The 27,066-nt window shown below is 64.3% G+C and overlaps 1 protein-coding gene across 1 annotated transcript; it reads right to left on the reverse strand.

Moving 5' to 3' along the window:
- Positions 1–39: 39 nt before the first annotated feature.
- MUC6 (mucin 6, oligomeric mucus/gel-forming) lies at positions 40–23,029 on the reverse strand. The gene is made up of 32 exons (XM_055143843.1): positions 22,975–23,029; positions 22,221–22,274; positions 21,899–22,139; positions 21,708–21,834; positions 21,534–21,624; positions 21,342–21,451; positions 21,057–21,264; positions 20,862–20,984; positions 20,582–20,702; positions 20,370–20,508; positions 20,188–20,292; positions 20,033–20,105; positions 19,828–19,965; positions 19,583–19,744; positions 19,356–19,450; positions 19,131–19,263; positions 18,644–18,893; positions 18,503–18,555; positions 18,309–18,418; positions 17,805–17,956; positions 17,548–17,689; positions 15,997–16,107; positions 15,579–15,764; positions 15,267–15,506; positions 15,044–15,200; positions 14,821–14,961; positions 14,431–14,612; positions 13,929–14,053; positions 13,223–13,440; positions 1,291–1,329; positions 996–1,098; positions 40–890 (listed from the first exon to the last, which is right to left on the reverse strand). Exons 1-32 carry the CDS (start codon positions 23,027–23,029, stop codon positions 713–715), a joined length of 4,362 nt encoding a protein of 1,453 aa, XP_054999818.1. The 3' UTR covers positions 40–712.
- Positions 23,030–27,066: the final 4,037 nt, after the last annotated feature.

A 27,066-nucleotide genomic window follows, 5' to 3' on the forward strand; every position in this document is an offset into this window, starting at 1 on the left:
AGCACAGTGGACACGGCTCTGCTGGGGGCTATGGGCATCCACCTGCCCACCGGTTGGGCCTTTATGCTCTGCAGCTCTCTGCCAGGCGGCCCGGTCCAGACGGCCCTGCTCGGCACACACTTTGCCTGAGAAACCTAACTGTTGTTCTCTGGACTCCCTGTGGTGGCAGAGCTCCTTGGGGACACTCCATGGGAACCCTGGGGTCTGCTGGAGGGGGGTCATGGGTTCCACCCCGGGTGGGCTGCTGGGTCCTGCCTACAGGCCTGCAGCCTCGGTGGCCCCCACCATGTGGTTTACGCCCTTCCGCGCTTGTAGTCCCATGAATCTGGACTATGCTGGTAGCGCCCAGCAGCCCTGACCCTCCCAGGCCACCCACGTGACAAGTGTCTGGGGGTGAGGACAGTGTCCGGGGCAGGGGCCCTGGGGCTAGACCTGCACGGCCGCTCTGTGGCGCAGGCTAAGGACAAGTTCACCCCACAGTCCCACTGGGAGGGTCCCGAAAGGTCTGTAGAACGTGGCAATGGCACTCGAGGCACCTGTGCTTTGGCTCATTTATTTGTCACCTGCACCGGGCACCTCTGGGGGCACGTCCTGGCTGCTCGAGTCCCCCAACTTCCCTCCCCAGGAGACTGCCTCAGGGGTTGGGGCAGGGGCCGGTCAGGCACTGGCAGGCTTCCCTGAGGGTGCCAGGCCCAGCAGATGGGGCAGTGGTCTAGTTGGTGCAAGGCTGGGCGCCACATGCACATCTGGTGAACATCTGCAGCAGCACCACGAGTGGCCGGCCGTGTGCCTGGGGGTCTGGGCAAGGCAGCTCCACCTGCTGCTCGTAGACGCCCACAGGGTGGCAGCAGCTGCAGCGCGTGTCTACTTGCCTGGTGTCCAGATTGTAGCTGCAGGGGGGCCGGCAGGGACCCAGGTTGGTGCGTGTCCGGGCGCAGCCCCGCCCGCCCGTCAGCCTAGCCTGGGGCCCCCACCTGACTGTCTGCTACACGTACCTGGATAAGGAGGTGCAGACTCCCGTGCAGCGGGTGATCGTCACGTTGGCGGTGCAGCCCTGGTACGTGATCTCCTCCTGCACCTTGTTCACGCTGCAGACCTCTGGAGGTGAGCAGCCGTGTCAGAGCCAGCGCCAAGGGCACCACGGCCTCCCGCCTGGCCTTCCACCTTTCCTCAGGTGGGGACAGCGTGTAGCTGCACCAGGGCCCACGCATGGCCACACTGGCCAGGAAGGACGGGTTGGTTCTCGGCACCTGCCCGGCCCCCCAGTCCCTCCCCCGCACGGACCCAAACCTGTGGGCATCGGCTTGTCTGGTTCACTGGTCTCAGAATCTGGGGGACAGACAAGGAGTATGAGAGTGTGACCCCAGGGGAAGAAAACAACAGCCAGACTCTACACTCGGGCCTGCAGCCTAGAGAGGCCTGACTCCTGGGTGCCAGTGACCAAGGAGGCTACAGCACTGTCCTGGCACAGGACTCTGGACTGGCCTGTGGCTGTGGGCATAGGCGTTGAGGGTCTGGGTCCACTGATGGGGTCGCGTCAGGGTGGCATGGGGGAAGCCTCCAGGTGCACACAATGTGTTGGCACTACGGGTGCTCCAAGGGGACAGTCTTATCGCTTAGGTGGCAGAGGGATGCCACAGACACAGATTGACCTGCCCTGCCCATACCAGGGCACACGGGTAGCCCAAAGCTTACCCAGGCTCTTGGCTGGCCAGAGACGATGCTGAGGCACAGCACCGGGTGGCAGCTCTACCTGTTAGTGGGAGCCAGGGGAGTCTGGGAGCAGAAGTGGAGTGTCCCAAAGGAACTGCAGCCAACTGGGCACAGCCAGACTAGGGTGCCAGAGCAGAGACGGACAGTGAAGGGGCCTCCATGCTAGCCTTCGGGGCCCAGGGATGCCGCGGGCTCAGAGACAAACTCACCACGGGTGTTTGGCTGCGATGTGCCAAGAGGAGAGAAGGAAGGAGGCACAGGGGAGATGGTCCCTAGGGAGTGCCATGTGGAGTTTTCGTTCCCGGGGAGGGAACTGGTCGGGAAGGTGGTGCTCAGGCCTGTATGGACAGGCGGCTGCGAGGTAAGGTTGGTTGCTGGAGACGTCCAGATGGAGGTGACGCCCAGAGTGGACGACAGGCTGGCGGTAGGGGACTGGGTGGTGAGAGACGTTGATTTGGAGGTGGTAAAATGAGAGGACACAGGGTAGGAGCTGGGTGCCCTGGCTGTAGTCCTGGCTGTGGATAGCTCAACAGTGCTGGGCGTGGGTCGCGGGGCAGATGAGGAGGAGAGGTGCAGAGGTGAGGAGGTGGAGTTGAGAGGAGTAGGGGAGGAAGCAGTGTGAGACGTTGTCACAGGATGAGGGGAAGGCGTGTGCGGGGAGGAGCTGGGCGCGGACTGCATTGATGTGCTAGCAGAGAAGACAGGGAGAGGGGAAACTGAGGGTGTGAAGGATGGGGAGGTGCGGGAGGACATGGGAGAAGAAGAAATGGAATCTACAGACACAGATGGTGGGAAACTAGAGGTCGGAGACACAGGGGATATCAATGGGGGGTGGGATAAAGGCTCAGAAGTAGGGCTTCCATTGGGCCCTACAGAAGACCAAACGGAAATGAAACTTCCTGTTGGGTTGGTGGTTTTAGCAGTGGGGAAAGAATTAGGGGGGTGGGTGGTACCCGAGCTGGTCTCAGTGAAATGAGGGGCCATGCTGGTCTTGCCTGGTTGTGTGGCCCGGCCAGGGGTAGAGGACTCAGGGCTGCCTGACGTAGGGGTGGTGGTGCTGAAGGATGTACCTCTCGGGGGGCCGGTGGTGTGGGTGTTGGTGGCGAGGGAGGCCGTGGAGGCTGAGAGAGTGGTGGATGGAGTGTGTGGCCCGGTGGGAGTCTGGGAGTTGGGGCCTGCGGTGCCAGTGGCAGCACCGGTTGGGGCTGAAGAGATGGTGGTGTGTGGTGGTGAGGTGGAAGCTGGCCTGGCAGGTGTTGGTGTAGGTGAGCCAAGGTCGGCTGTGGTGCTGATGGTGGTCTTGGCCGTGCTGACCAAGCCCAGGTGGTGGGTGGTTCCCGCAGTTGTCTTAGTGTGTTGTGGGGCTGTGCTGGTATAACCCGGTTGTGTGGCTCGGCTCAGAGTGGAGGACTCAGGGCTGCCTGACGGCCTGGTGCTGGAGGATGAGGAGGCCGAGTTAGGGGTGTATGGACCCGTTGGCGTGACAACTCTCTGGGAAGTTGTTGTCACCCTAGTGGTGGTGGAAGGTGCGTTGTGAGTGGTGAGAGTTGATTGTGGGCGTGAATGTGTGGGTGAGTGGGTGGTGGTGCTGAAGGATGTTCCACTCGGGGGGCCGGTGGTGTGGGTGTTGGTGGCGAGGGAGGCCGTGGAGGCTGAGAGAGTGGTGGATGGGGTGTGTGGCCCGGTGGGAGTCTGGGAGTTGGGTCCTGCGGTGCCAGTTGCAGCACTGGTTGTGGCAGAAGATATGGAGGTGTGTGATGGTATGGTAGAAGCTGGCCTGGCAGCGGTGGGCGTGGGTGAACCCAGGTCGGCTGTGGTGCTGATGGTGGTCTTGGCTGTGCCAACAGAGTCCAGGTGGTGGGTGGTCCCCGTGGTGGTCTGTGTGAGTAGTGGGGCTGTGCTCGTGTTGCCCGGCCTTGTGGCTTGGCTCAGAGTGGAGGACTCAGGGCTGCCTGACGGCCTGGTGCTGGAGGATGAGGAGGCCGAGTTAGGGGTGTATGGACCCGTTGGCGTGACTACTCTCTGGGAAGTTGGTGTCACCCTGGTGGTGGTGGAAGGTGCGTTGTGAGTGGTGAGAGTTGATTGTGGGCGTGAATGTGTGGGTGAGTGGGTGGTGGTGCTGAAGGATGTTCCACTCGGGGGGCCGGTGGTGCGGGTGTTGGTGGCGAGGGAGGCCGTGGAGGCTGAGAGAGTGGTGGATGGGGTGTGTGGCCCGGTGGGAGTCTGGGAGTTGGGCCTTGCGGTGCCAGTGGCAGCACCAGTTGAGGCAGAAGAGATGGAGGCATGTGGTTGTGAGGTGGAAGCTGGCCTGGCAGCGGTGGGCGTGGGTGAACCCAGGTAGGCCGTGGTGGTGATGGTGGTCTTGGCAGTGCCGACCGAGTCCAGGTGGTGGGTGGTCCCCGCGGTGGTCTTGGTGAGTGGTGGGACTGTGTTGGTATTGCCTGGATGTGTGTCATGGCCCGGTGTGGAGGGCTCAGTGCCTGATGGCCTGGTGCTGGAGGAAGAAGACGCCGAGGCGGGGGTGTGTGGGCCCGTTGGCGTGACAACTCTCTGGGAAGTTGGTGTCACCCTGGTGGTGGTGGAAGGTGCGTTGTGAGTGGTGAGAGTTGATTGTGGGCGTGAATGTGTGGGTGAGTGGGTGGTGGTGCTGAAGGATGTTCCACTCGGGGGGCCAGTGGTGTGGGTGTTGGTGGCGAGGGAGGCCGTGGAGGCTGAGAGAGTGGTGGATGGAGTGTGTGGCCCGGTGGGAGTCTGGGAGTTGGGTCCTGCGGTGCCAGTGGCAGCACCAGTTGAGGCAGAAGAGATGGAGGTGTGTGATGGTATGGTGGAAGCAGGCCTGGCAGCGGTGGGCGTGGTTGAGCCAAGGTCGGCTGTGGTGCTGATGGTGGTCTTGGCCGTGCTGACCGAGTCCAGGTGGTGGGTGGTTCCCGCAGTTGTCTTGGTGTGTTGTTGGGCTGTGCTGGTGTCGCCCGGTTGTGTGGCTTGGCTCAGTGTGGGGGACTCCGGGCTGCCTGACGGCCTGGTGCTGGAGGATGTGGAGGCCGAGTTAGGGGTGTATGGACCCGTTGGCGTGACTACTCTCTGGGAAGTTGGTGTCACCCTGGTGGTGGTGGAAGGTGCGTTGTGAGTGGTGAGAGTTGATTGTGGGCGTGAATGTGTGGGTGAGTGGGTGGTGGTGCTGAAGGATGTTCCACTCGGGGGGCCGGTGGTGTGGGTGTTGGTGGCGAGGGAGGCCGTGGAGGCTGAGAGAGTGGTGGATGGGGTGTGTGGCCCGGTGGGAGTCTGGGAGTTGGGTCCTGCGGTGCCAGTTGCAGCACTGGTTGTGGCAGAAGATATGGAGGTGTGTGATGGTATGGTAGAAGCTGGCCTGGCAGCGGTGGGCGTGGGTGAACCCAGGTCGGCTGTGGTGCTGATGGTGGTCTTGGCTGTGCCAACAGAGTCCAGGTGGTGGGTGGTCCCCGTGGTGGTCTGTGTGAGTAGTGGGGCTGTGCTCGTGTTGCCCGGCCTTGTGGCTTGGCTCAGAGTGGAGGACTCAGGGCTGCCTGACGGCCTGGTGCTGGAGGATGAGGAGGCCGAGTTAGGGGTGTATGGACCCGTTGGCGTGACTACTCTCTGGGAAGTTGGTGTCACCCTGGTGGTGGTGGAAGGTGCGTTGTGAGTGGTGAGAGTTGATTGTGGGCGTGAATGTGTGGGTGAGTGGGTGGTGGTGCTGAAGGATGTTCCACTCGGGGGGCCGGTGGTGCGGGTGTTGGTGGCGAGGGAGGCCGTGGAGGCTGAGAGAGTGGTGGATGGGGTGTGTGGCCCGGTGGGAGTCTGGGAGTTGGGCCTTGCGGTGCCAGTGGCAGCACCAGTTGAGGCAGAAGAGATGGAGGCATGTGGTTGTGAGGTGGAAGCTGGCCTGGCAGCGGTGGGCGTGGGTGAACCCAGGTAGGCCGTGGTGGTGATGGTGGTCTTGGCAGTGCCGACCGAGTCCAGGTGGTGGGTGGTCCCCGCGGTGGTCTTGGTGAGTGGTGGGACTGTGTTGGTATTGCCTGGATGTGTGTCATGGCCCGGTGTGGAGGGCTCAGTGCCTGATGGCCTGGTGCTGGAGGAAGAAGACGCCGAGGCGGGGGTGTGTGGGCCCATTGGCGTGACAACTCTCTGGGAAGTTGGTGTCACCCTGGTGGTGGTGGAAGGTGCGTTGTGAGTGGTGAGAGTTGATTGTGGGCTTGAATGTGTGGGTGAGTGGGTGGTGGTGCTGAAGGATGTTCCACTCGGGGGGCCGGTGGTGTGGGTGTTGGTGTCGAGGGAGGCCGTGGAGGCTGAGAGAGTGGTGGATGGAGTGTGTGGCCCGGTGGGAGTCTGGGAGTTGGGCCTTGCGGTGCCAGTGGCAGCACCAGTTGAGGCAGAAGAGATGGAGGCATGTGGTTGTGAGGTGGAAGCTGGCCTGGCAGCAGTGGGCGTGGTTGAGCCAAGGTCGGCTGTGGTGCTGATGGTGGTCTTGGCCGTGCTGACCGAGTCCAGGTGGTGGGTGGTTCCCGCAGTTGTCTTGGTGTGTTGTTGGGCTGTGCTTGTGTCGCCCGGTTGTGTGGCTTGGCTCAGTGTGGGGGACTCCGGGCTGCCTGTCGGCCTGGTGCTGGAGGATGTGGAGGCCGAGTTAGGGGTGTATGGACCCGTTGGCGTGACAACTCTCTGGGAAGTTGGTGTCACCCTGGTGGTGGTGGAAGGTGCGTTGTGAGTGGTGAGAGTTGATTGTGGGCGTGAATGTGTGGGTGAGTGGGTGGTGGTGCTGAAGGATGTTCCACTCGGGGGGCCGGTGGTGTGGGTGTTGGTGTCGAGGGAGGCCGTGGAGGCTGAGAGAGTGATGGATGGAGTGTGTGGCCCGGTGGGAGTCTGGGAGTTGGGCCTTGCGGTGCCAGTGGCAGCACCAGTTGAGGCAGAAGAGATGGAGGCATGTGGTTGTGAGGTGGAAGCTGGCCTGGCAGCGGTGGGCTTGGGTGAACCCAGGTCGGCCGTGGTGGTGATGGTGGTCTTGGCTGTGCCGACCGAGTCCAGGTGGTGGGTGGTCCCCACGGTGGTCTTGGTGAGTGGTGGGACTGTGTTGGTATTGCCTGGATGTGTGTCATGGCCCGGTGTGGAGGGCTCAGTGCCTGATGGCCTGGTGCTGGAGGAAGAAGACGCCGAGGCGGGGGTGTGTGGGCCCGTTGGCGTAACAACTCTCTGGGAAGTTGGTGTCACCCTGGTGGTGGTGGAAGGTGCGTTGTGAGTGGTGAGAGTTGATTGTGGGCGTGAATGTGTGGGTGAGTGGGTGGTGGTGCTGAAGGATGTTCCACTCGGGGGGCCGGTGGTGTGGGTGTTGGTGGCGAGGGAGGCCGTGGAGGCTGAGAGAGTGGTGGATGGGGTGTGTGGCCCGGTGGGAGTCTGGGAGTTGGGTCCTGCGGTGCCAGTTGCAGCACTGGTTGTGGCAGAAGATATGGAGGTGTGTGATGGTATGGTAGAAGCTGGCCTGGCAGCGGTGGGCGTGGGTGAACCCAGGTCGGCTGTGGTGCTGATGGTGGTCTTGGCTGTGCCAACAGAGTCCAGGTGGTGGGTGGTCCCCGCGGTGGTCTGGGTGAGTAGTGGGGCTGTGCTCGTGTTGCCCGGCCTTGTGGCTCGGCTCAGAGTGGAGGACTCAGGGCTGCCTGACGGCCTGGTGCTGGAGGATGAGGAGGCCGAGTTAGGGGTGTATGGACCCGTTGGCGTGACTACTCTCTGGGAAGTTGGTGTCACCCTGGTGGTGGTGGAAGGTGCGTTGTGAGTGGTGAGAGTTGATTGTGGGCGTGAATGTGTGGGTGAGTGGGTGGTGGTGCTGAAGGATGTTCCACTCGGGGGGCCGGTGGTGCGGGTGTTGGTGGCGAGGGAGGCCGTGGAGGCTGAGAGAGTGGTGGATGGGGTGTGTGGCCCGGTGGGAGTCTGGGAGTTGGGTCCTGCGGTGCCAGTTGCAGCACTGGTTGTGGCAGAAGATATGGAGGTGTGTGATGGTATGGTAGAAGCTGGCCTGGCAGCGGTGGGCGTGGGTGAACCCAGGTCGGCTGTGGTGCTGATGGTGGTCTTGGCTGTGCCAACAGAGTCCAGGTGGTGGGTGGTCCCCGCGGTGGTCTTGGTGAGTGGTGGGACTGTGTTGGTACTGCCTGGATGCGTGTCATGGCCCGGTGTGGAGGGCTCAGTGCCTGATGGCCTGGTGCTGGAGGAAGAAGACGCCGAGGCGGGGGTGTGTGGGCCCGTTGGCGTGACAACTCTCTGGGAAGTTGGTGTCACCCTGGTGGTGGTGGAAGGTGCGTTGTGAGTGGTGAGAGTTGATTGTGGGCGTGAATGTGTGGGTGAGTGGGTGGTGGTGCTGAAGGATGTTCCACTCGGGGGGCCGGTGGTGTGGGTGTTGGTGGCGAGGGAGGCCGTGGAGGCTGAGAGAGTGGTGGATGGGGTGTGTGGCCCGGTGGGAGTCTGGGAGTTGGGTCCTGCGGTGCCAGTTGCAGCACTGGTTGTGGCAGAAGATATGGAGGTGTGTGATGGTATGGTAGAAGCTGGCCTGGCAGCGGTGGGCGTGGGTGAACCCAGGTCGGCTGTGGTGCTGATGGTGGTCTTGGCTGTGCCAACAGAGTCCAGGTGGTGGGTGGTCCCCGCGGTGGTCTGGGTGAGTAGTGGGGCTGTGCTCGTGTTGCCCGGCCTTGTGGCTCGGCTCAGAGTGGAGGACTCAGGGCTGCCTGACGGCCTGGTGCTGGAGGATGAGGAGGCCGAGTTAGGGGTGTATGGACCCGTTGGCGTGACTACTCTCTGGGAAGTTGGTGTCACCCTGGTGGTGGTGGAAGGTGCGTTGTGAGTGGTGAGAGTTGATTGTGGGCGTGAATGTGTGGGTGAGTGGGTGGTGGTGCTGAAGGATGTTCCACTCGGGGGGCCGGTGGTGCGGGTGTTGGTGGCGAGGGAGGCCGTGGAGGCTGAGAGAGTGGTGGATGGGGTGTGTGGCCCGGTGGGAGTCTGGGAGTTGGGCCTTGCGGTGCCAGTGGCAGCACCAGTTGAGGCAGAAGAGATGGAGGCATGTGGTTGTGAGGTGGAAGCTGGCCTGGCAGCGGTGGGCGTGGGTGAACCCAGGTAGGCCGTGGTGGTGATGGTGGTCTTGGCAGTGCCGACCGAGTCCAGGTGGTGGGTGGTCCCCGCGGTGGTCTTGGTGAGTGGTGGGACTGTGTTGGTATTGCCTGGATGTGTGTCATGGCCCGGTGTGGAGGGCTCAGTGCCTGATGGCCTGGTGCTGGAGGAAGAAGACGCCGAGGCGGGGGTGTGTGGGCCCGTTGGCGTAACAACTCTCTGGGAAGTTGGTGTCACCCTGGTGGTGGTGGAAGGTGCGTTGTGAGTGGTGAGAGTTGATTGTGGGCGTGAATGTGTGGGTGAGTGGGTGGTGGTGCTGAAGGATGTTCCACTCGGGGGGCCGGTGGTGTGGGTGTTGGTGGCGAGGGAGGCCGTGGAGGCTGAGAGAGTGGTGGATGGGGTGTGTGGCCCGGTGGGAGTCTGGGAGTTGGGTCCTGCGGTGCCAGTTGCAGCACTGGTTGTGGCAGAAGATATGGAGGTGTGTGATGGTATGGTAGAAGCTGGCCTGGCAGCGGTGGGCGTGGGTGAACCCAGGTCGGCTGTGGTGCTGATGGTGGTCTTGGCTGTGCCAACAGAGTCCAGGTGGTGGGTGGTCCCCGCGGTGGTCTGGGTGAGTAGTGGGGCTGTGCTCGTGTTGCCCGGCCTTGTGGCTCGGCTCAGAGTGGAGGACTCAGGGCTGCCTGACGGCCTGGTGCTGGAGGATGAGGAGGCCGAGTTAGGGGTGTATGGACCCGTTGGCGTGACTACTCTCTGGGAAGTTGGTGTCACCCTGGTGGTGGTGGAAGGTGCGTTGTGAGTGGTGAGAGTTGATTGTGGGCGTGAATGTGTGGGTGAGTGGGTGGTGGTGCTGAAGGATGTTCCACTCGGGGGGCCGGTGGTGCGGGTGTTGGTGGCGAGGGAGGCCGTGGAGGCTGAGAGAGTGGTGGATGGGGTGTGTGGCCCGGTGGGAGTCTGGGAGTTGGGCCTTGCGGTGCCAGTGGCAGCACCAGTTGAGGCAGAAGAGATGGAGGCATGTGGTTGTGAGGTGGAAGCTGGCCTGGCAGCGGTGGGCGTGGGTGAACCCAGGTAGGCCGTGGTGGTGATGGTGGTCTTGGCAGTGCCGACCGAGTCCAGGTGGTGGGTGGTCCCCGCGGTGGTCTTGGTGAGTGGTGGGACTGTGTTGGTATTGCCTGGATGTGTGTCATGGCCCGGTGTGGAGGGCTCAGTGCCTGATGGCCTGGTGCTTGAGGAAGAAGACGCCGAGGCGGGGGTGTGTGGGCCCGTGGGCGTAACAACTCTCTGGGAAGTTGGTGTCACCCTGGTGGTGGTGGAAGGTGCGTTGTGAGTGGTGAGAGTTGATTGTGGGCGTGAATGTGTGGGTGAGTGGGTGGTGGTGCTGAAGGATGTTCCACTCGGGGGGCCGGTGGTGTGGGTGTTGGTGGCGAGGGAGGCCGTGGAGGCTGAGAGAGTGGTGGATGGGGTGTGTGGCCCGGTGGGAGTCTGGGAGTTGGGTCCTGCGGTGCCAGTTGCAGCACTGGTTGTGGCAGAAGATATGGAGGTGTGTGATGGTATGGTAGAAGCTGGCCTGGCAGCGGTGGGCGTGGGTGAACCCAGGTCGGCTGTGGTGCTGATGGTGGTCTTGGCTGTGCCAACAGAGTCCAGGTGGTGGGTGGTCCCCGCGGTGGTCTGGGTGAGTAGTGGGGCTGTGCTCGTGTTGCCCGGCCTTGTGGCTCGGCTCAGAGTGGAGGACTCAGGGCTGCCTGACGGCCTGGTGCTGGAGGATGAGGAGGCCGAGTTAGGGGTGTATGGACCCGTTGGCGTGACTACTCTCTGGGAAGTTGGTGTCACCCTGGTGGTGGTGGAAGGTGCGTTGTGAGTGGTGAGAGTTGATTGTGGGCGTGAATGTGTGGGTGAGTGGGTGGTGGTGCTGAAGGATGTTCCACTCGGGGGGCCGGTGGTGCGGGTGTTGGTGGCGAGGGAGGCCGTGGAGGCTGAGAGAGTGGTGGATGGGGTGTGTGGCCCGGTGGGAGTCTGGGAGTTGGGCCTTGCGGTGCCAGTGGCAGCACCAGTTGAGGCAGAAGAGATGGAGGCATGTGGTTGTGAGGTGGAAGCTGGCCTGGCAGCGGTGGGCGTGGGTGAACCCAGGTAGGCCGTGGTGGTGATGGTGGTCTTGGCAGTGCCGACCGAGTCCAGGTGGTGGGTGGTCCCCGCGGTGGTCTTGGTGAGTGGTGGGACTGTGTTGGTATTGCCTGGATGTGTGTCATGGCCCGGTGTGGAGGGCTCAGTGCCTGATGGCCTGGTGCTTGAGGAAGAAGACGCCGAGGCGGGGGTGTGTGGGCCCGTTGGCGTAACAACTCTCTGGGAAGTTGGTGTCACCCTGGTGGTGGTGGAAGGTGCGTTGTGAGTGGTGAGAGTTGATTGTGGGCGTGAATGTGTGGGTGAGTGGGTGGTGGTGCTGAAGGATGTTCCACTCGGGGGGCCGGTGGTGTGGGTGTTGGTGGCGAGGGAGGCCGTGGAGGCTGAGAGAGTGGTGGATGGAGTGTGTGGCCCGGTGGGAGTCTGGGAGTTGGGTCCTGCGGTGCCAGTGGCAGCACCAGTTGAGGCAGAAGAGATGGAGGTGTGTGATGGTATGGTGGAAGCTGGCCTGGCAGCAGTGGGCGTGGTTGAGCCAAGGTCGGCTGTGGTGCTGATGGTGGTCTTGGCTGTGCTGACCGAGTCCAGGTGGTGGGTGGTTCCCGCAGTTGTCTTGGTGTGTTGTTGGGCTGTGCTGGTGTCGCCCGGTTGTGTGGCTTGGCTCAGTGTGGGGGACTCTGGGCTGCCTGACGGCCTGGTGCTGGAGGATGTGGAGGCCGAGTTAGGGGTGTATGGACCCGTTGGCGTGACAACTCTCTGGGAAGTTGGTGTCACCCTGGTGGTGGTGGAAGGTGCGTTGTGAGTGGTGAGAGTTGATTGTGGGCGTGAATGTGTGGGTGAGTGGGATGTGGTGCTGAAGGATGTTCCACTCGGGGGGCCGGTGGTGTGGGTGTTGGTGGCAAGGGAGGTCTTGGAGTCTGAGAGAGTGTTGGATGGGGTGTGTGGCCTGGTGGGAGTCTGGGAGTTAGGTCCCATGGTGCCAGTGGCAGGTTCTGTAAGTGCGGTAGAGATAGGGGTGTGTAGTGGTGCAGTAGAAGCAGGCGTGGTAGATGTTTGTGTGGGTTTGCCCAGGTTTGCCGTGGTGCTGATTGTGGTCTTGGCCGTGCTGACTGAGACTAAGCGGTGGGTCGTCTCTGCGGTGGTCTGGGTGAGTGGCGGGACTGTGTTGGTGTTATCTGGATTTGTGGCATGGCCTGTTGTGGTTGGCTCAGTGCTACCTGAAGGCCTAGTGGTGTAGGAAGAGGTAGCTAGCTCCGGGGTGTGTGGGCCCATTGTTGGCGTGAGAACTCTCTGCGAAGTTGGTGTCACCTTGGTTGTGGTGGAAGGTGGGCCCTGAATAGTGATCGTAGATTGCAGGAGTGATGGGCTGGGCGAATGAGTGGTGGTGCTGAAGGATGTTCCTCTCGGTGGGCCGGTGGTGTAGGTGTTGGTCGCGAGGGAGGCCACTGAGGCTGAGAGAGTGGTGGATGGGGTGTGTGTCCATGTGAGAGCCTGGGAGCTTGGGCCCGTGGTTCCAGGGCCAGCACTAGTTGTGATGGGTGAGATGGTGGTGTCTCCCTTTGAATATGATTGATGCGTGGTTGTTAGGAAAATGTATGACTCTGTGGTCGTATCCGATTGGCTGTGTGTCGAATCAGAGGGTCCTTCGGTATTTGTAGTTGTTCTACGAGTCCCCATTGTGGTCACTGATACATGTGGGTTCTCCGGGCTAATGTGGCTTCCTCCTGGTGTGGTCTCTGGCTTGGTTGGGCTGCTTTTGGGGCTTGTCCAAGCTGTGCTGGGTTTGCTGGTTCCTTCTGGGATGATCACCGCCTCAGTTTTGTAGCTCTCTCTGGTCACTGTTGTTGATGACCCCTGTGAACCCGGTGTCACTGTGGAGACAGTGCGTCTGTTTGTCTTTCTCTGTGCTCCTCATAACCTGACTTTCCTTCTGCTTCTATATGGATCCTTGTTTCTTCCTTCCCGCACTCTTTTTCACTTGACGTGTTTGTCTCGGGTTTGCCTTGTGCTGCCAGGTGACTGCACTCCTTTCCAGCCCTTACCTTTTCTTGTTGTAGAGCCCTCGTTCTTTTTCACTTTCTCACCTTACTCGTGTGCCCCTCCCACCCACCTTGTTTCTCACATTTTCACAGGCCCTGACTGTGCCTGAATGGCACTGTGGCCTGGGGCCTACAGCACACCCGTCACTGAGTACAGTCTTGGAAGGTGGCTGTGTTGGGCGATGCAGGTAGCGTCCACTTACCTAGCTCTGTTTATTGATGTCCCTCACCCAGCTGAGGATCCACTTACTTTGTGATACGTCTGTTGATGTCTCTGTCCTGGTTGGGGCTGGCGGTGATACTGAGGTCCGCACTGTGGACCGAGCTGTGGATTGTGTGGATTTGCTCAGAGCTGGCGTGATGGACCGTGTCGTGGCTTTTGTCACCGTGGGCCTTGTGGCTATTGACACAGATGTAGCCACCAGAGTCTGGGCTGAGGTGGCCCGTGTGGTGTAGGAGGCTGTAGTTCGAGGCATCTCTACATGGACACAGGCCAGTGTTTTTTGTCATCCCCTCAGAGGCCCCTGTGTCAGGCTCCCACTAAGTTCTACAGCCTCCACCCGTCCCCGTGTGTGTCCTGCTAGCATCTCAAGTACTCATGCCACTGCTTATCTGCTGGCATTTATCAGTGAACACATGTGTTATACCCCAAGTCCTTCAGTGGGGGTCATGCATGTGGGAGCTGCAGGAAGGAGGGCCATATCCTCTAGAACCTTCTGCTAGGTTACTCTCATACTTCGTGCAGTACTGTATCACACACGCAGGTGGCAACACCTGCTGGCCCCAGCCCTGCAACCCAGTTTCCAGGAAGCACCCTGCCGCCCTCTGCAGCTAAGTTGGGTGGACAGCTGGGTAGAGGACACCAATTTCTGACCACTAGCCCTGCCCACTGTCTTGGCCCTGCCTCTCCCAATGCCTACCTGGTTTGGCCCTCTTACCCCACCCACCCTGCTGGAGGTCTGTTACCTGCTGTGGAGACGGTGGAGGCTAGCCCGGCCTGTGTGGACAAGGGGGCTGAGGCTGCGGCTGTGGTCGGACGACTGGATGTCTGGGATGGGCCTGCAGGCGTGGGTGAGGAGCCCTGCGAAGGTCTGGAGGTACTCGGGATGGCTGTGGTGGTTACCTCTGTGGATGGTGAGCCTGAGCGGATATGTGAGGTCACTGGAAGGAATCCCCTCTTCCAGTCACCCCGCTCCCCATGCAGAGCAGCTGCAGGGACAATCCCTGCACCCCATGCTGGACTGGGGGCCTGAGGAGAAGGGACGGCACTGCACAGGGGTACTCAGGCAGGCAGAGGCAGAGGACAGCTGGGCTGTCTGTCCCATCCACCTTCCTTCCTGGGTCTCAGATCTGGCCAGACCTCTTGCCTATCTGAAGTCCTGGGTGCACCTGCCTGCGCCTAGGGGCTAGGAGTGGGGGTGCAGGGAGGCTGGAAACCAGGGCTGTCCTAGCCCCAGGAGGTTGGCACTGATGTCAGACCCTGTGACAGGGAAGATGGATGCAGGCAGAGGTGCTGGGAGCACGGGGGTGGCCAGTACATGGGGGTTCTAGTGGATGTGGGACATGTGGGCATCAGGGCAGGCTCACCGCATGGCACACACATCCCCTCCTGGTGGTCGAAGTATTCATCCTGGGAGCAGTTGTAGCAGCCTGGAGGCAATCGCGGACAGCCCAGCCTCAGTGCCCGCAGCCTCTCAGTGGCCATGGCTTGGCCACATATCCTTCATACCTATCCTGGCATCAACCCATGGAGCCACGGGCACACAGATACCAGGCCCGCCCCTTCTAGCCATGCCCTGTGCTTGGCCTGGCCTCTGCCGGCTGGCACCATCCTGGGCTGGCCCAGTCCCTGTGGTACCTTCCATGTTGGTGCCTGGCACGCTGGACAGCTTCCCTGGGCAGAGACAAGGCTGGTAGTGCCAGGTGCAGTTGGCTTCCTGCGTATAGTGGTAGTTGTTGCCCACTGGTGTGTGGCTGTTGTAGAAGTCGCAGTAGACGGCTGCAAGGAAGGGTCTCTCAGGAACTGCTCATTCTGGGGCTGCTGTCTCCACCCCCACATGGTGTGCGGTCCCCCCACTCACGGCAAAAGTCAGGAGCCCTCCAGTCCACACACACGCCCTTGTCCAGGCAGGCTTGGGCGTAGGCGGCCACAGCGTCACAGAGGCACTCGCAATCCCCGCCCGTGTCGCACCCGCAGGCGTCGTGCACGCAGGCCTCGTAGTAGGGCAGGCGGTACACCTGTGAGATTGGGCCGTGAGTTCTGGCCTCTGCAGTGCGGATCCCCGCCCAACCCCCTCTGCCCACCTGGCTGTGGCACGCAGCGAAGGTCCGGCTGTTGATGATGCTGCACTGGCGCTCGGCCCAGGCGCGCCGGAAGGCATTGAGGCTGCAGGGGTCCAGCGCGGGCCCAGCGTCCCCGCACAGCGGGCTCTCCTTCCACGAGTTCACAAAGTCCTCCGCGCTGGGTGCCAGAGACCCGCTGCGTGTCTCCAGGTCGTCCTTCATGTTGCCATTGTCGTTCCCACACAGGCCACAGAGGGCGCCCTGCAGGGGAATGCCGGAGTCAGCTGGTGGGGGCACCAGGCGCTGGGGGGCAAGGGGGTACCCTGCACATACCTGGGCTGCCCGGGCCACCTTGATGAGGACACTCATGTGCTTGTTCCAGACAAGGGTCAAGTTGTACCTGCTGCCCACGGTGACGTCCAGCACCAGGTGCAGCGAGCCGGCCGAAACGCGGAAGCTCACCAGGGGGTCCTGCCCACTCACCGTGTAGTTCCTGTTGGCCAGCACGATGGACAGACCCTGGGGGAGGCCGGGGCGCTCACGCTAGTGCTGGAAGGCCCGCACAGGCCAGGCAGCCCTCCCTCACCCGAGCTCGGCACACACAGGGAACATGAGCAGGGGCCAGCTTTCTGGAGCGTGGGAGAAGGTTCCAGAACGTTGTGGAAGGCGCCCCAAAGGTGAGGGTGGTGCTTGGGGGAGCGTTCGGTCCATGCAGTGGGGCCACCGGGGATGGGAGGGGGCGGCCACTCACCCCTAGGAGGAGTCTGACGGCCCGGGAGCAGGTGACGCCTGACTTGCCACAGACCACGTTCTCTGTCAGGATCTTGAAGGTCGGCCTGGAGTCCTGGGTGCCACAGTCATCCTGCGCAGAGCACAGCGGGTGCTGGGCAGAAGCCCCCGAGCCCCGCCGCAGTCCCCCCGCAACTCGCCCGCCCCCACTTAGCCCAGCCCCCCTCAGCCCTGCCCTTCCCCGGGTCCAGCTTCTGGGGCTTTCTCTCTCTGAAGGCGCCACAGGGCGGCCGCCCCGCCCCTGGCCACGCCCCTTGCCCCGTCCCGCCCCGCTCTCCAACTGGCCCCGCCCCCGCCCCGCCCCGCCCTCCCCAGGTCCAGCTTCCAGGGCTTTTCCTCACTGACGGCTCCACAGGGCGGCCTCACCACCCCTGCCCCGCACCCCGACTGGCCCCGCCACCGACTGGCCTTGCCCCCGCCCCGCCCTCCCCAGGTCCAGCTTCCAGGTCTTTTCCTCACTGACGGCTCCACAGGGCGGCCTCACCACCTCACCACCGCCCCGGCCACGCCCCCTGCCCTGCCCCGCCCCCGCCCTGCCCTCCCCCGGTCCAGCTTCTGGGGCTTTCTCTCTCTGACGGCTCCACAGGGCGGCCGCACCACCGCCCCGCCCCTGGCCACGCCCCTTTCCCCCGCCCTGCTCTCCGACTGGCCCCGCCCCAGCCCTGCCCTCCCTGGGTCCAGCTTCCAGGGTTTTTCCTCACTGACGGCTCCACAGGGCGGCCTCACCACCTCACCACCGCCCCGCCCCCGCTCCCGGCCACGCCCCCGCCCCGCCCTCCGACTAGCCCCGCCCCCGCCCTGCCCTCCCCGGGTCCAGCTTCCAGGGCTTTCCCTCACTGACGGCCCCACAGGGCGGCCGCACCACCCCGGCCACGTCCCCTGCCCTGCCCCGCCCCCGCCCTGCCCTCCCCGGGTCCAGCTTCCAGGGCTTTTCCTCACTGAGGGCTCCACAAGGCGGCCTCACCACCTCACCACCGCCCCGGCCACGCCCCCTGCCCCGCCCCGCCCCGCTCTCCGACTGGCCCCGCCCCAGCCCTGCCCTCCCTGGGTCCAGCTTCCGGGGCTTTCCCTCACTGACGGCCCCACAGGGCAGCCTCACCACCGCCCCGCCCTCCGACTGGCCCCGCCCCCGCCCTGCCCTCCCCGGGTCCAGCTTCTGGGGGCTTTCCCTCACTGCCACACCCCACAGGGCGGCCTCACCACCTCACCACCGCCCCGGCCACGCCCCCTGCCCCGCCCCGCCCTGCCCTCCCCGGGTCCAGCTTCTGGGGGCTTTCCCTCACTGCCACACCCCACAGGGCGGCTCCTCACCACCGCCCCCCACCTTGGCTCCCAGCCTCGCCCTCTGTGGCCCCGCCCCACAGCCCAGCACCGCTTCCCGGAGCCCCGCCCCCACAGCCTTGTCCTGCCCTCCTTACCATAGCCCCGCCACTGGCCGACCCTAAGACTGGCCCCGCCCCCACCTGCCCTCCTGCGACCCCGCCCCCACGGCCTGGCCCCCGCCCAGTCTCACTGTGGCCAGGACGTATTCGCAGTTGCCATCGAAGACAAAGCGCTGCCCGTCGAAGGTGACCACGTGGCCCTCGCCGTAAAGAGTGCAGGTGGACGCACAGTGGGCACTCTTCCGGCAGGTCCATTTTCCCCGCGAGCAGGTGCTGAGGTGGACAGGCGGGACTGAGCTCTTGAGGGGCAGGCGAGCAGGCGCGCACCCCCACCCTACCCGTGGACTCTGCACGGCCCCGGATTACACTGCAGGGCAGCGGGGCTCACCAGGCCTGGCAGTCGGTGTGGAGCTCGGCGCCGGGCGGGTAGGACGTCCCTGCAAACTCACAGGGGCACGCCTCGGGCGGCACACACTGCCCATCGGCGTCCTCGTACAGGCCGTCGGCACAGGCACAGCCAGGCTCGCACTTGGTGGGCACCTGGGGATGGACGGGGTGAGAGGCCCTGGCACTGACTCCTCTCCGCTGCCCTCCCTGGGTTTCCTGACCCCCACCCTAAGTCCTGATCCCCCTGCCGCCCTTTTATCAGGGAAGGCTGGCCTCTGGTCAGTGCCCCAGGGCCACAGCGCCTCCCTCTTTCCAAGCTGCAGGTCTGCACACCTGGTAGGCACCCGACAGCCCAGCACCCCTGCCCCTCACCTGGCTGCTGCACCCCTCCCCGCCCCCCAGTCCAAAGAACTGTGCAAGGGCTTGTGGGCGCGCCCCCACCCCACACCGGGGTCGAGTTGCTGCGCAGTCCGGCAGCCCTCGGGAGCCCCCTGCCCAGTCTTACGCAGGGTATGCCAGTGGCCAACATCTGACATGTGGGTGCGCAGGCCGCCCCAAATCTGTTCTCGGAGGACTGGCTGCAGGTCTGGAATGTCTTGGGGGGCAAGCAGGATGCTGTTGGGGAAGCACCGGCGGGTCAGCCTGCCAGGGCCCCATGGACTCCCGCAGGCCTGCCGGATCCCCGCCCAGGCGACCTACCCAGGAGTGTCAGCGGCCGCTCCGGACAGCTCAGCCGCCCATTGACACAGTGGCTGGAAGAGAGAGGCCCGTTGGCGTCCAGCCTTAGCCGGGTGGTGGGGGTGATGGCAGGGAGGGTGAGGGGAAGCGCCCCTGGCTCACCAGATGGCCCCGTTGACCACAGTGGACTGGCCAGCCAGGATGAGCTTGTGGCTGTCCAGCTGGCAGGGGCACTGCGCCCTGCGCACGCACTCAGCCTTGTGGTTCAGGTAGGTGCCCTCCGGGCAGTTGCAGCCATCCACAGGCACTGCACTGGGGTGGCACTCGGCCACGCTGTCTGACAGTGACAGGCAAGTGCGGCCGCAGGCCCGGCTGTCGTAGCTGAAGGTCTGGTTGCCCGTGCAGGGGACAGCTGTGGGGACAGGGGATCAGGGCGGGTGGGGGCCACAACCCGCCCCCAGCGAATTCGGAATTTCGGCAGCTGAGAAGGTTCAGCCTGTTTTTCTGCCCTGCCCCACCCCCGGCGTGCACGCGCGCAGCAGGCCCCGCCCCTCCCGCGCACGCGCGGCAGACCCCGCCCCCGCGCACACTCAGCAGACCCCGCCTCCTGCGCATGTGCAGCAGGCCCCGCCCCCGCGTCCTCACGCACTGCAGTTTTCCACGTGGCTCCTCCAGCCTGCTAGCAGGACGCCCTGAGAGGCGCAGGCGTGGACGTAGTCGCCCAGGGCCGCGCAGATGTGGGGGAAGGTCTCCTCGTAGTTGCATGCCTGGTAAACGCACCTCTGCGGGCAGAGAGTTGTGTGCCGCACCCGCCCCCTCAGCCGCAGGCCCCAGGGCTGGCTCCCGCCCTCCCGCCCCCCCCCACACCACTCACCTTATAGAAGGGCTTGGGGTCCACTACCACGTGGCACTTCTCGAACACAGACCCGGCCTTCACCAGCTCCGAGCAGTGCGTCTCTGCGCACACCTCTGGGGGCACAGGCCTGGGATGAAGCGCCCCGCTGTGTCTGCCCTGCCCAGCCCTGCCCTGGCCAGCACTGTCCAGCCCAGCCCAGCCCAGCCCAGCCTTGCCCTGCCCTGCCCAGCGCAAGGGACACGCACTGTTGAGGTGGCTCATGGAGCAGGGGTCAATCTCCCGCTCCAGCGCCGCCGGGCAGTTCTCCGCCCGCCACGAGTCCACGAAGAGCGCGGCTGTGCCCTCGGCGATGCCCGCACTGGTGGTGAAGTCGTCTGACGTGTCCCCGTTGAAGGTGCCGCAGAGCCCTGTTGGGCGGAGCCGTGAGGGGGGCTCTCCCAACCCGGGGGCCCTGCAGGTGGGGACACACGGGGTGGCGCAGGGGTCTCACCTCTGGTCTGGCTTCGGAACTGGGGCCCCACAGTGATGTGGGCCTGGAAAACTGGCCACAGCTGGACAGTGAGGCTCAGCCCGAAGGTGGTGGCCATCTGCAGGTGCGTGGAGGTCTGCCTGAAGATGGTGATGTTCCCTGGGGAGAGGCAGGGCTCAGAGGCTGCACCCGCTGCCGTCCCAGGCCTGGGGGGCCCAGCACCTACGTGCAGTGTATGGCAGCCACTTGGTGTCCCCATGGTTGGTGACCAGCCCGTCCTGCGAAATGACGATCTTGTCCTGTGGGAGCGATTATGTTAGGGGAGCCGGCCGAGGCCTCCGCAGGGCCCGGTAGGGCGCCGGGCGCTGGGCACCGCCTCACCTGGCTGGACATGTAGATGATGGCCGCCAGGGATGTCTCGGAGTGTGAGTACCCCGACTTGTCGAACACGGCCGCCAGCGAGCCCCCGGCTGGAAGCTGAGGACTCTGTGGAGAGGCGGTCAGCTCCTGCTGCTGCCCTTCCCCCATGCCCCCCACCTCCGCCCTTGTTCCCCTGCGCGGACCTGGAGAAGCACGTAGGTGCAGGAGCCGTGGAAGCGGTAGGGCCTGGCGTCGAACGTGGTGACGAAGGAGCCGCCCTCCAGGGAGCAGCGGCCAGAGCAGGGCCGCTCCGAGCACTCCCAGCGGCCCGCGGCGCAGCGGCTGTGGGACCAGGGCTGGTGGGCGCGCTGCGGGGGCCCCACTGCCCCCACCCCCAGCGCCCACCTGTACTCACCAGCTCTTACAGGCCGCCACGGACACCTCCCCCGGGGCGTAGAGCACCCCGCCCAGCTGGCAGGGGCACCGGGCCAGCGGCACACACGTGTGGTTGTCGGAGAGGTCATCCAGGACCGTCCCTGCAGTGGGGGCTTCCTGGGTGGGGCTGCCCCGCGCCCGCGCCCTGCCCGCACCCCGGACGCAGTAGGGCCTCCCCAGGTGGGAGCGGCAGGCTGTGGACCCCCCCCCTCCCAGCTCCCGCAGGGCTGCCCGCACTGGGGCGGGTCCGCAGCGCTCACCTTCGGGGCAGAAGCAGCCGAAGGTGCAGGAGCTGGAGCAGCCGTGGCGGGGGTGGGAGCAGGTGCGCGCGCACGCGTCCCCGCACTCGCGGTACACCTGGTTGGCGGGGCAGCGGCCCACAGCTGCGCACAGGGCGGGGCGTCAGGGGTGGGCGCCCCGCGCCCCCCGCCCCCGGCCCCCGGCCCAGCGCTCACCGCAGAGGCCTGGGACGCGCCACTGGCCCCCGGGCTGGCCGGCGGCGCTGCACTGGCGCGAGAACTCGGACAGCGTGGCGCAGCTGCAGTTGGGCTGGCCGGGCCAGGCGCACGCGGCCAGGTCCGCCTGGCAGCTCCGCAGGAAGGGCTCCCGGGGCAGGCCGCAGCGCGGGGCCACCAGGCTCAGCAGCTTCAGGCAGGTGCGGGCCTGCGGGGAGCGGGCGGGGGGGGGGGGGGTCAGGGGCCCACCGGGCGCCGGCGGGGCGCCCCCCGGCCCACACTCACGTGCTCGGCCCGCAGGACGCGGGGCCCGGGCGCCAGCTCCGTGGCGCAGATCTCCCGGGGGTCATCCAACTTCTGCAGGGCGGCAAACTTGTGCGGTTCCAGGGGCTTTCCTGGGGGACGGGCCGGTTAGCACGCGGGGCTGGGGGCGGGGTGGGCATGGGGTCGGGGGCGGGGGGGGGGGACCCCACCTACCGTCCTCGTTCAGGAACTCGTTGTTCTCGTCCCCGTCGAAGTTCCCGCACAGCCCGCACATCTGGCCCCTGTGTTTCGCCTCCACCAGGACCTGCCGCCGGGGGTGGCTGTCGTGTCGGTCCCTCACCCCCACCCCGCGCGCCCCCACCCCGCGCGCCCAGGGCGTGTGCTCACCAGGAGGTGGGGGCCGGGGCCCCACACCACCTCCAGCTCCAGCTCCAGCTGCTTGGCCACCAGCCGCGTGCTCTGGCCGAAGGGCGTGATCTGTAGCCCATTGCCGGCGTAGGGCAGGGTGACCTCCCTGGGGGGAACAGTGGTCAGCTTATCCCCCCCGCCCCCACCGCCCACCCAGCCGTGCCACCTACCCCACGTCCTTGACGGAGACGACCCCCCGGTCCACCGTAACGGCAGAGGTGCCCAGCTCCACGATGACCCGGGAGATGTTCCCGGCCGGCCCTCGCCGCAGCTGCACGCTGAAGGGGGCTGCGGCGCCCTCACACGCAGCCGCGAACACGTAGTTGCACGTGCCCGAGAAGTCATACGCACGGCCGTCGAAGGTGGAGAAGTGGCCGGATCCCCATGTGGAACACCGGCCCCGGCCTGGAGCTGCGGAGAGACAGGGTCTGCACATGCCCCCTGCCCAGCCCCCCAATCCCAGCCCCCCCACCCCCCACCCCGCTGCCTTACGGGAGCTCCGACCGCTGACGTCCCCCGGGTTCGTGAGGCCGTCAGGTCTGGGATCTGTGGGACAGGACACGGCTGCTGTGTGCCAGCCCCATGCCGCAGCCCCGCCCCCTGTGGCCTGGCTCCCAGCTTCTCCCACGTGTGAGAGGCCCTGGACTGTGTGAGTGGGGGGCGTGCCACTCCGCATCACTGCTCATGGCCACCAGGACCCTCCCGGGAACGTACCTAGCACACATGCATGTCACACACATGCACAAACATACATGAGCACAAGGCATCGATGTACATACTCAATGCAGACATGCACACACACACCACACATGTGCACACATGCACACACACATGAGTACACATATAACGCAGGTAGTATTCAGGTAGAGACAGTAGAGGTGCAAGAAGAAAGCCTGGTCTGTCCCCTGGGTCTATCTCCGCGTCTATCCCCTGCCTGGGTCTGTCCCTGGGTCTATCCCCTAGATCTATCCCCGAGGCCTTTCCCTAGGTCTGTCCCTGTCCCCTGGGTCTGCGTCCCCCACACCCTGTCTCCTTGAGGCCTGAGGTCCCCCCCCACTCTGAGCCGGTTCCTGGGGCCGCAGGGCCCTGCAGGACTCTGGGCTGTGGCCCCGTGGAGACCTTGTCCTGGGGGTGCGGCCACTCGCTGCCTGGCCGCCTGTGTGCCCTGTCCGCTGTCCCCGCAGTTCTGGCCGGACAGGCCGGGCCGGCGGGCCGCGGGGCGGGAGGGCGGGTGCGGTGGCCTCACCTGCGTGGAGCAGGGCCACCCCGCAGCACAGCAGCAGCACTGGAGCCCCGAGCATGGCGCGGGAGAGAGGGCCGCGCCGCTCCCCTGCCTCCGTGTCACAGGCCGTGTGTGGGCGCCACAGGGCCTTTTATGGGGCGCATGCCCAGCCCCGCGCCCCGCCCGCGGCCCCCCACCGGCCCGCAGCCCTGCGGCCAAACAGGATCTGGGCCCTGCTTTATCAGCCCTGCGGGCTCTGGTGCAGACGCCACCACAGCGGCTGCCCCCCAGGGCCTGCAAACAGCCCCAGCTGCGCTGCCCCCGGCACCGCCCCCTCGGAGGGGCCCGTCCGCTCTGCCCTCGGGGAGGACCCCAGGCTTCGGGCCACTGTGCCGCGGGCCTTGGGTGTAAACACGGTGCTCCGGGGGCCCCAGGGCAGGATCCCAGGACCCTGTGCACCCCCGACTCCAGCCGAGCCCCCAGGCCCTGCTGGGAAGGTGGGACTCCACACGAGCAGCCTCACAAAGGTTCCCAGGAGCAGGGCCTACCACAGCCTCCGGTGGGCACTGAGGCCGGGAGGACACAGAGGAGGCTGATGACAGGCCGGGGTGGGAGACTGGGTTAGTTCTGAAAGAATCTCTGACAAAGGAGGTTGTTGTATTGTTTCATCCAATAAAATGTGAGCTGCATGCCAGGAGCCTGAGCGCAGGGGTGAGCCCCCCATGTGGTCTCCCTGCAGGGGTGAGGCCCCCAATGTACTCCCTGCAGGGGTGAGGCCCCCCCTGCCCTATGCTCCCTGCAAGGGTGAGGCCCCCGTGTTCCCTGCAGGGATGCCACCCCCATGAAGTGGGGACACCCGTGGACTCCCTGTAGGCCTGTGGGGCCCCCTTGCAGGTGCCAATCCCGTCCAGCCAGGTTTTGCCAAAGTGAGACAAAGTGGGTGGTGCACAGGCCTGGGGGTCGCTGCTCTCCTGTGTCCTGGTGATGCTCTCGTGGGGAGCTGGGTCTCCCAGGGACAAACCCATGCAGGGAAGCCAGTGCCAGGGCAGGACACTCAGCTCCAGTCCCTGCCCCGCTGCCTCAGACCCTGCTGTAGTCCCACTGCACCCCCAGCAGGTGAGGCTCTGCAGGGGTCCCTGTGGCCAGGCTGGCAGTCGAGTTACAACGAGCTGTTTTTCTGACCACCCACTTCCTGTCCCTTGTCCGTGTCCAAGGGAGGCAGTTGTGGCAGTGTCAGTATTGCCTGGCCTGCCCTGGGCTGAGCAGAAGGCACATCTGTGTGCACCTAGGAATGTGCATATTCCAATTTGGCGTGTCCTTGTGTTACATGTGTGTGTGCATGTGAATTCACTCAATGAATATGTGTACTATACAAGTGTGTGCCTGTACCTGTACCTGTGACTATGCATGTGCCTGTGTGTGCCCGAGCATACGTGTGTGCACACATACCTGTGAGTATGTGAATATCTCTACCTGTATGTGTGCACACCTATACCTGTATGTGTGCATGTGCACAGGCCTGTGCCAGTGAGTGTGTGCACGTCTGTTCCTGTGTGTACATGCTTGTAACTGTGGGTGTGTGCGTGAACACATGTACTCATGAATATGTGCACACCTGTATATGTGTGTATGTGTGCATGCCTGTACCTGTGAGTGTGTGCATGCCTGTACTTGTACGTGCATGCCTGTACCAGGAGTGTGCACATGCCTGTACCTATGAGAGTGTGCACTCCTGTACCTGTGGGTGTATGTGTGAGTGCCCTGTACCCATGAGTGTATGTGCATACCTGTACCTTTGTGTGCACATCTATACCTGTGACTGCACACCTCTACCTGTGGGTGCACAGCTGTACTTGTGATGTGTGCACACTTGTACCTGTGAGTGTGTACATGCCTGTACCTGTGAGTTCACACCTCTACCTTTGGGAGCACAGCTGTACTTGGGATGTGTGCATGCTTGTACATGTGAATGTGTGTACAGGCCTGTACCCGTGTGTGCACACCTATACCTGTGAGTGTGCATGTATGTGAACTGGGCTGGGTTTCCTGCAAACCAGCACTGGACGCTTTGCCCTTGGCTGTCGGTCAGCAGAGGGCCGCAGTCCTGGCCACGTCCCCACATGCTGGTGGGAGTCGGGCCCCTCCTGTGTCCTGGGAGGCCGCAGGCAAACAGCAGGGAGATAAGTGTGTGAGCAGCCTTTGTTCCCCGAGATAAGGGCAGCGGGAAGCGGAACCGAGAGTGGACAATTGTGGCTGCTCCCCACAACTCCCCTCTGCCCGGCTGAGAGGGACAGGGCCTGTGGCCTGGCCCGTGCTGCCCCAGGAGCCCCCCCCCCCATCCCTGCTCGGGGCCTGAGCTGAACTGTAAGGCCCAGGCTGGGGGCAGGCACGGCCTGGTCAGAAGCCGAGGATAATGGTGCCACCATGCCCAGGGATGCCCTGGGACTCCTGACTGAGGCTGGGGTGTCAGGGCGGCCCCGGGGGTAGGGCAGTCAGGGAGAGTGGGGCCTGGACGGTCCAGGGGCCTGGCTGGAGGAGCCAGGGGGGCAGGGGCACGCCCCTCGTCCCATACCCCTCCTGTTCCCGCTGCCCTTTGTCCTCCCTCAGCTGCCTCACCCAGACCCCGGCATGTCCCACCCGGCCCTGCCCCTGGCCGGCCGGGACCCCCCCAGAGCGGGTCCCTCAGATGTGCTCTGGGCCGGGGATCCAGGTGCGAGGCCCAGAACAGGGTTGGTGGGGAGGACGGCACTCTGCATGTCCTGGCCAGGAGGGGTGTGTTCCTGCTGGGTCCACAGCTCAGCGGAGGACTGAGGTCAGGGAGGGCCTGCAGGGCTGTGGAGGAGGCTTCTGGGCAGGCGGGACAGGGGTGCAGCCCCGCACTGCACCCCACACCCGAATCCCACACAGGAGTGCCTGTGGGCTGGGGGCGGCCCTGGAGGACGGGCAGGGGCCCCTTCGGCTCTGCTCCGGGAGAAGCAGGTTTGGGGGGACTCTCCCCAGCACCCCATGGTAGCCCCCGCTCTCTGGAGTTGTGGGTGGTGGTGGACACCCGGACACTGTCCAGCTGGGCAGTGTGTCCTTCATCCTCGACTCTAGCGGGGGTGGCCCCTGCCTTGCGGGAATGGGGTCGGTGTGGGGGAGAAGTGGAAGAGCCCCCCAGGCCCTGCTCCGTGACCCCCACTGGGAGCAGCAGAGATGAGCTGAGGGTGGGCGAACGGGGGTCGGCTGGGCCCTTCACTGCTGAGCCTGTTTCTGGGACCCCCGACATGACACGTCCTCGTCTCCCCACAAGGCCCCACGCTGAGTCCCCTTCCCGAGTCCTTGTGGGCACAGTGCCCGCTCCAGAGGGTCCGGGCCCCTCGGCCCAGAGCACGTGGGGTGACTTGTGAGCACCGGCCACCGGGTCACATGTGGCCGGGCAGGGAACTGGGCGAGGCCACGTGCACGGTGTGTTTGGACGTTCTGATTGGACTGTTCTGACCCTTTGTGTCATTATTTGTGCATGTTTTTGCGTTGCACAGGGCTCACTCCGGGCAGGCGTGGCTCTGTCCTGTCTGTGGGGCCCCTGCCCTCCACCCCTCCCCTCACGCCTAGCCGTGAGCCCCAGCCTTGCCTCTGGTGGTGCTGCTCTGCGCTGGGCCCACTCTGACCCGAGGCCCCATGCCCGGGGCTTGCCAGCGTGACCCCCTGTTGGGGACTGCTCAGGACCCTGAACAAAAGAGGACCCCGAAACCTTTACCCTGGACAAACCAGAAAATTCCATTACCAGCTTTGCTTGACCTGAGGCAAAGGTGCCCTTGTGACAAAGGAAATAGCCAAACTCAAGAGGTAAAAGTAGCCCAGGGCAGTTAACTGAGAGACCCCATAAAGCCCTAAAGTAGAATACCTTCCTCTACCTTGTGCCTTCCTCCTGCCAGATGCTCCTGCCAGATAAACCCTTGCCTTCCTCTCCCCACTATTTCTCAACCTACTCTTGAAGAATGTTGTAAGCCCACCTAATACACCCCGAACCTTTCCTTATTTGGCCTGAGAAGACACTTCCCTGATGATTGACAACTTATGTACCAACCCCCTGCTAAGAAAAGTATAAAACCAGCGTGGCAGTTAATAAAGTTG

The sequence above is a fragment of the Sorex araneus genome, chromosome 6, assembly GCF_027595985.1.
Source record: "Sorex araneus isolate mSorAra2 chromosome 6, mSorAra2.pri, whole genome shotgun sequence".
NCBI lineage: Eukaryota > Metazoa > Chordata > Mammalia > Eulipotyphla > Soricidae > Sorex > Sorex araneus.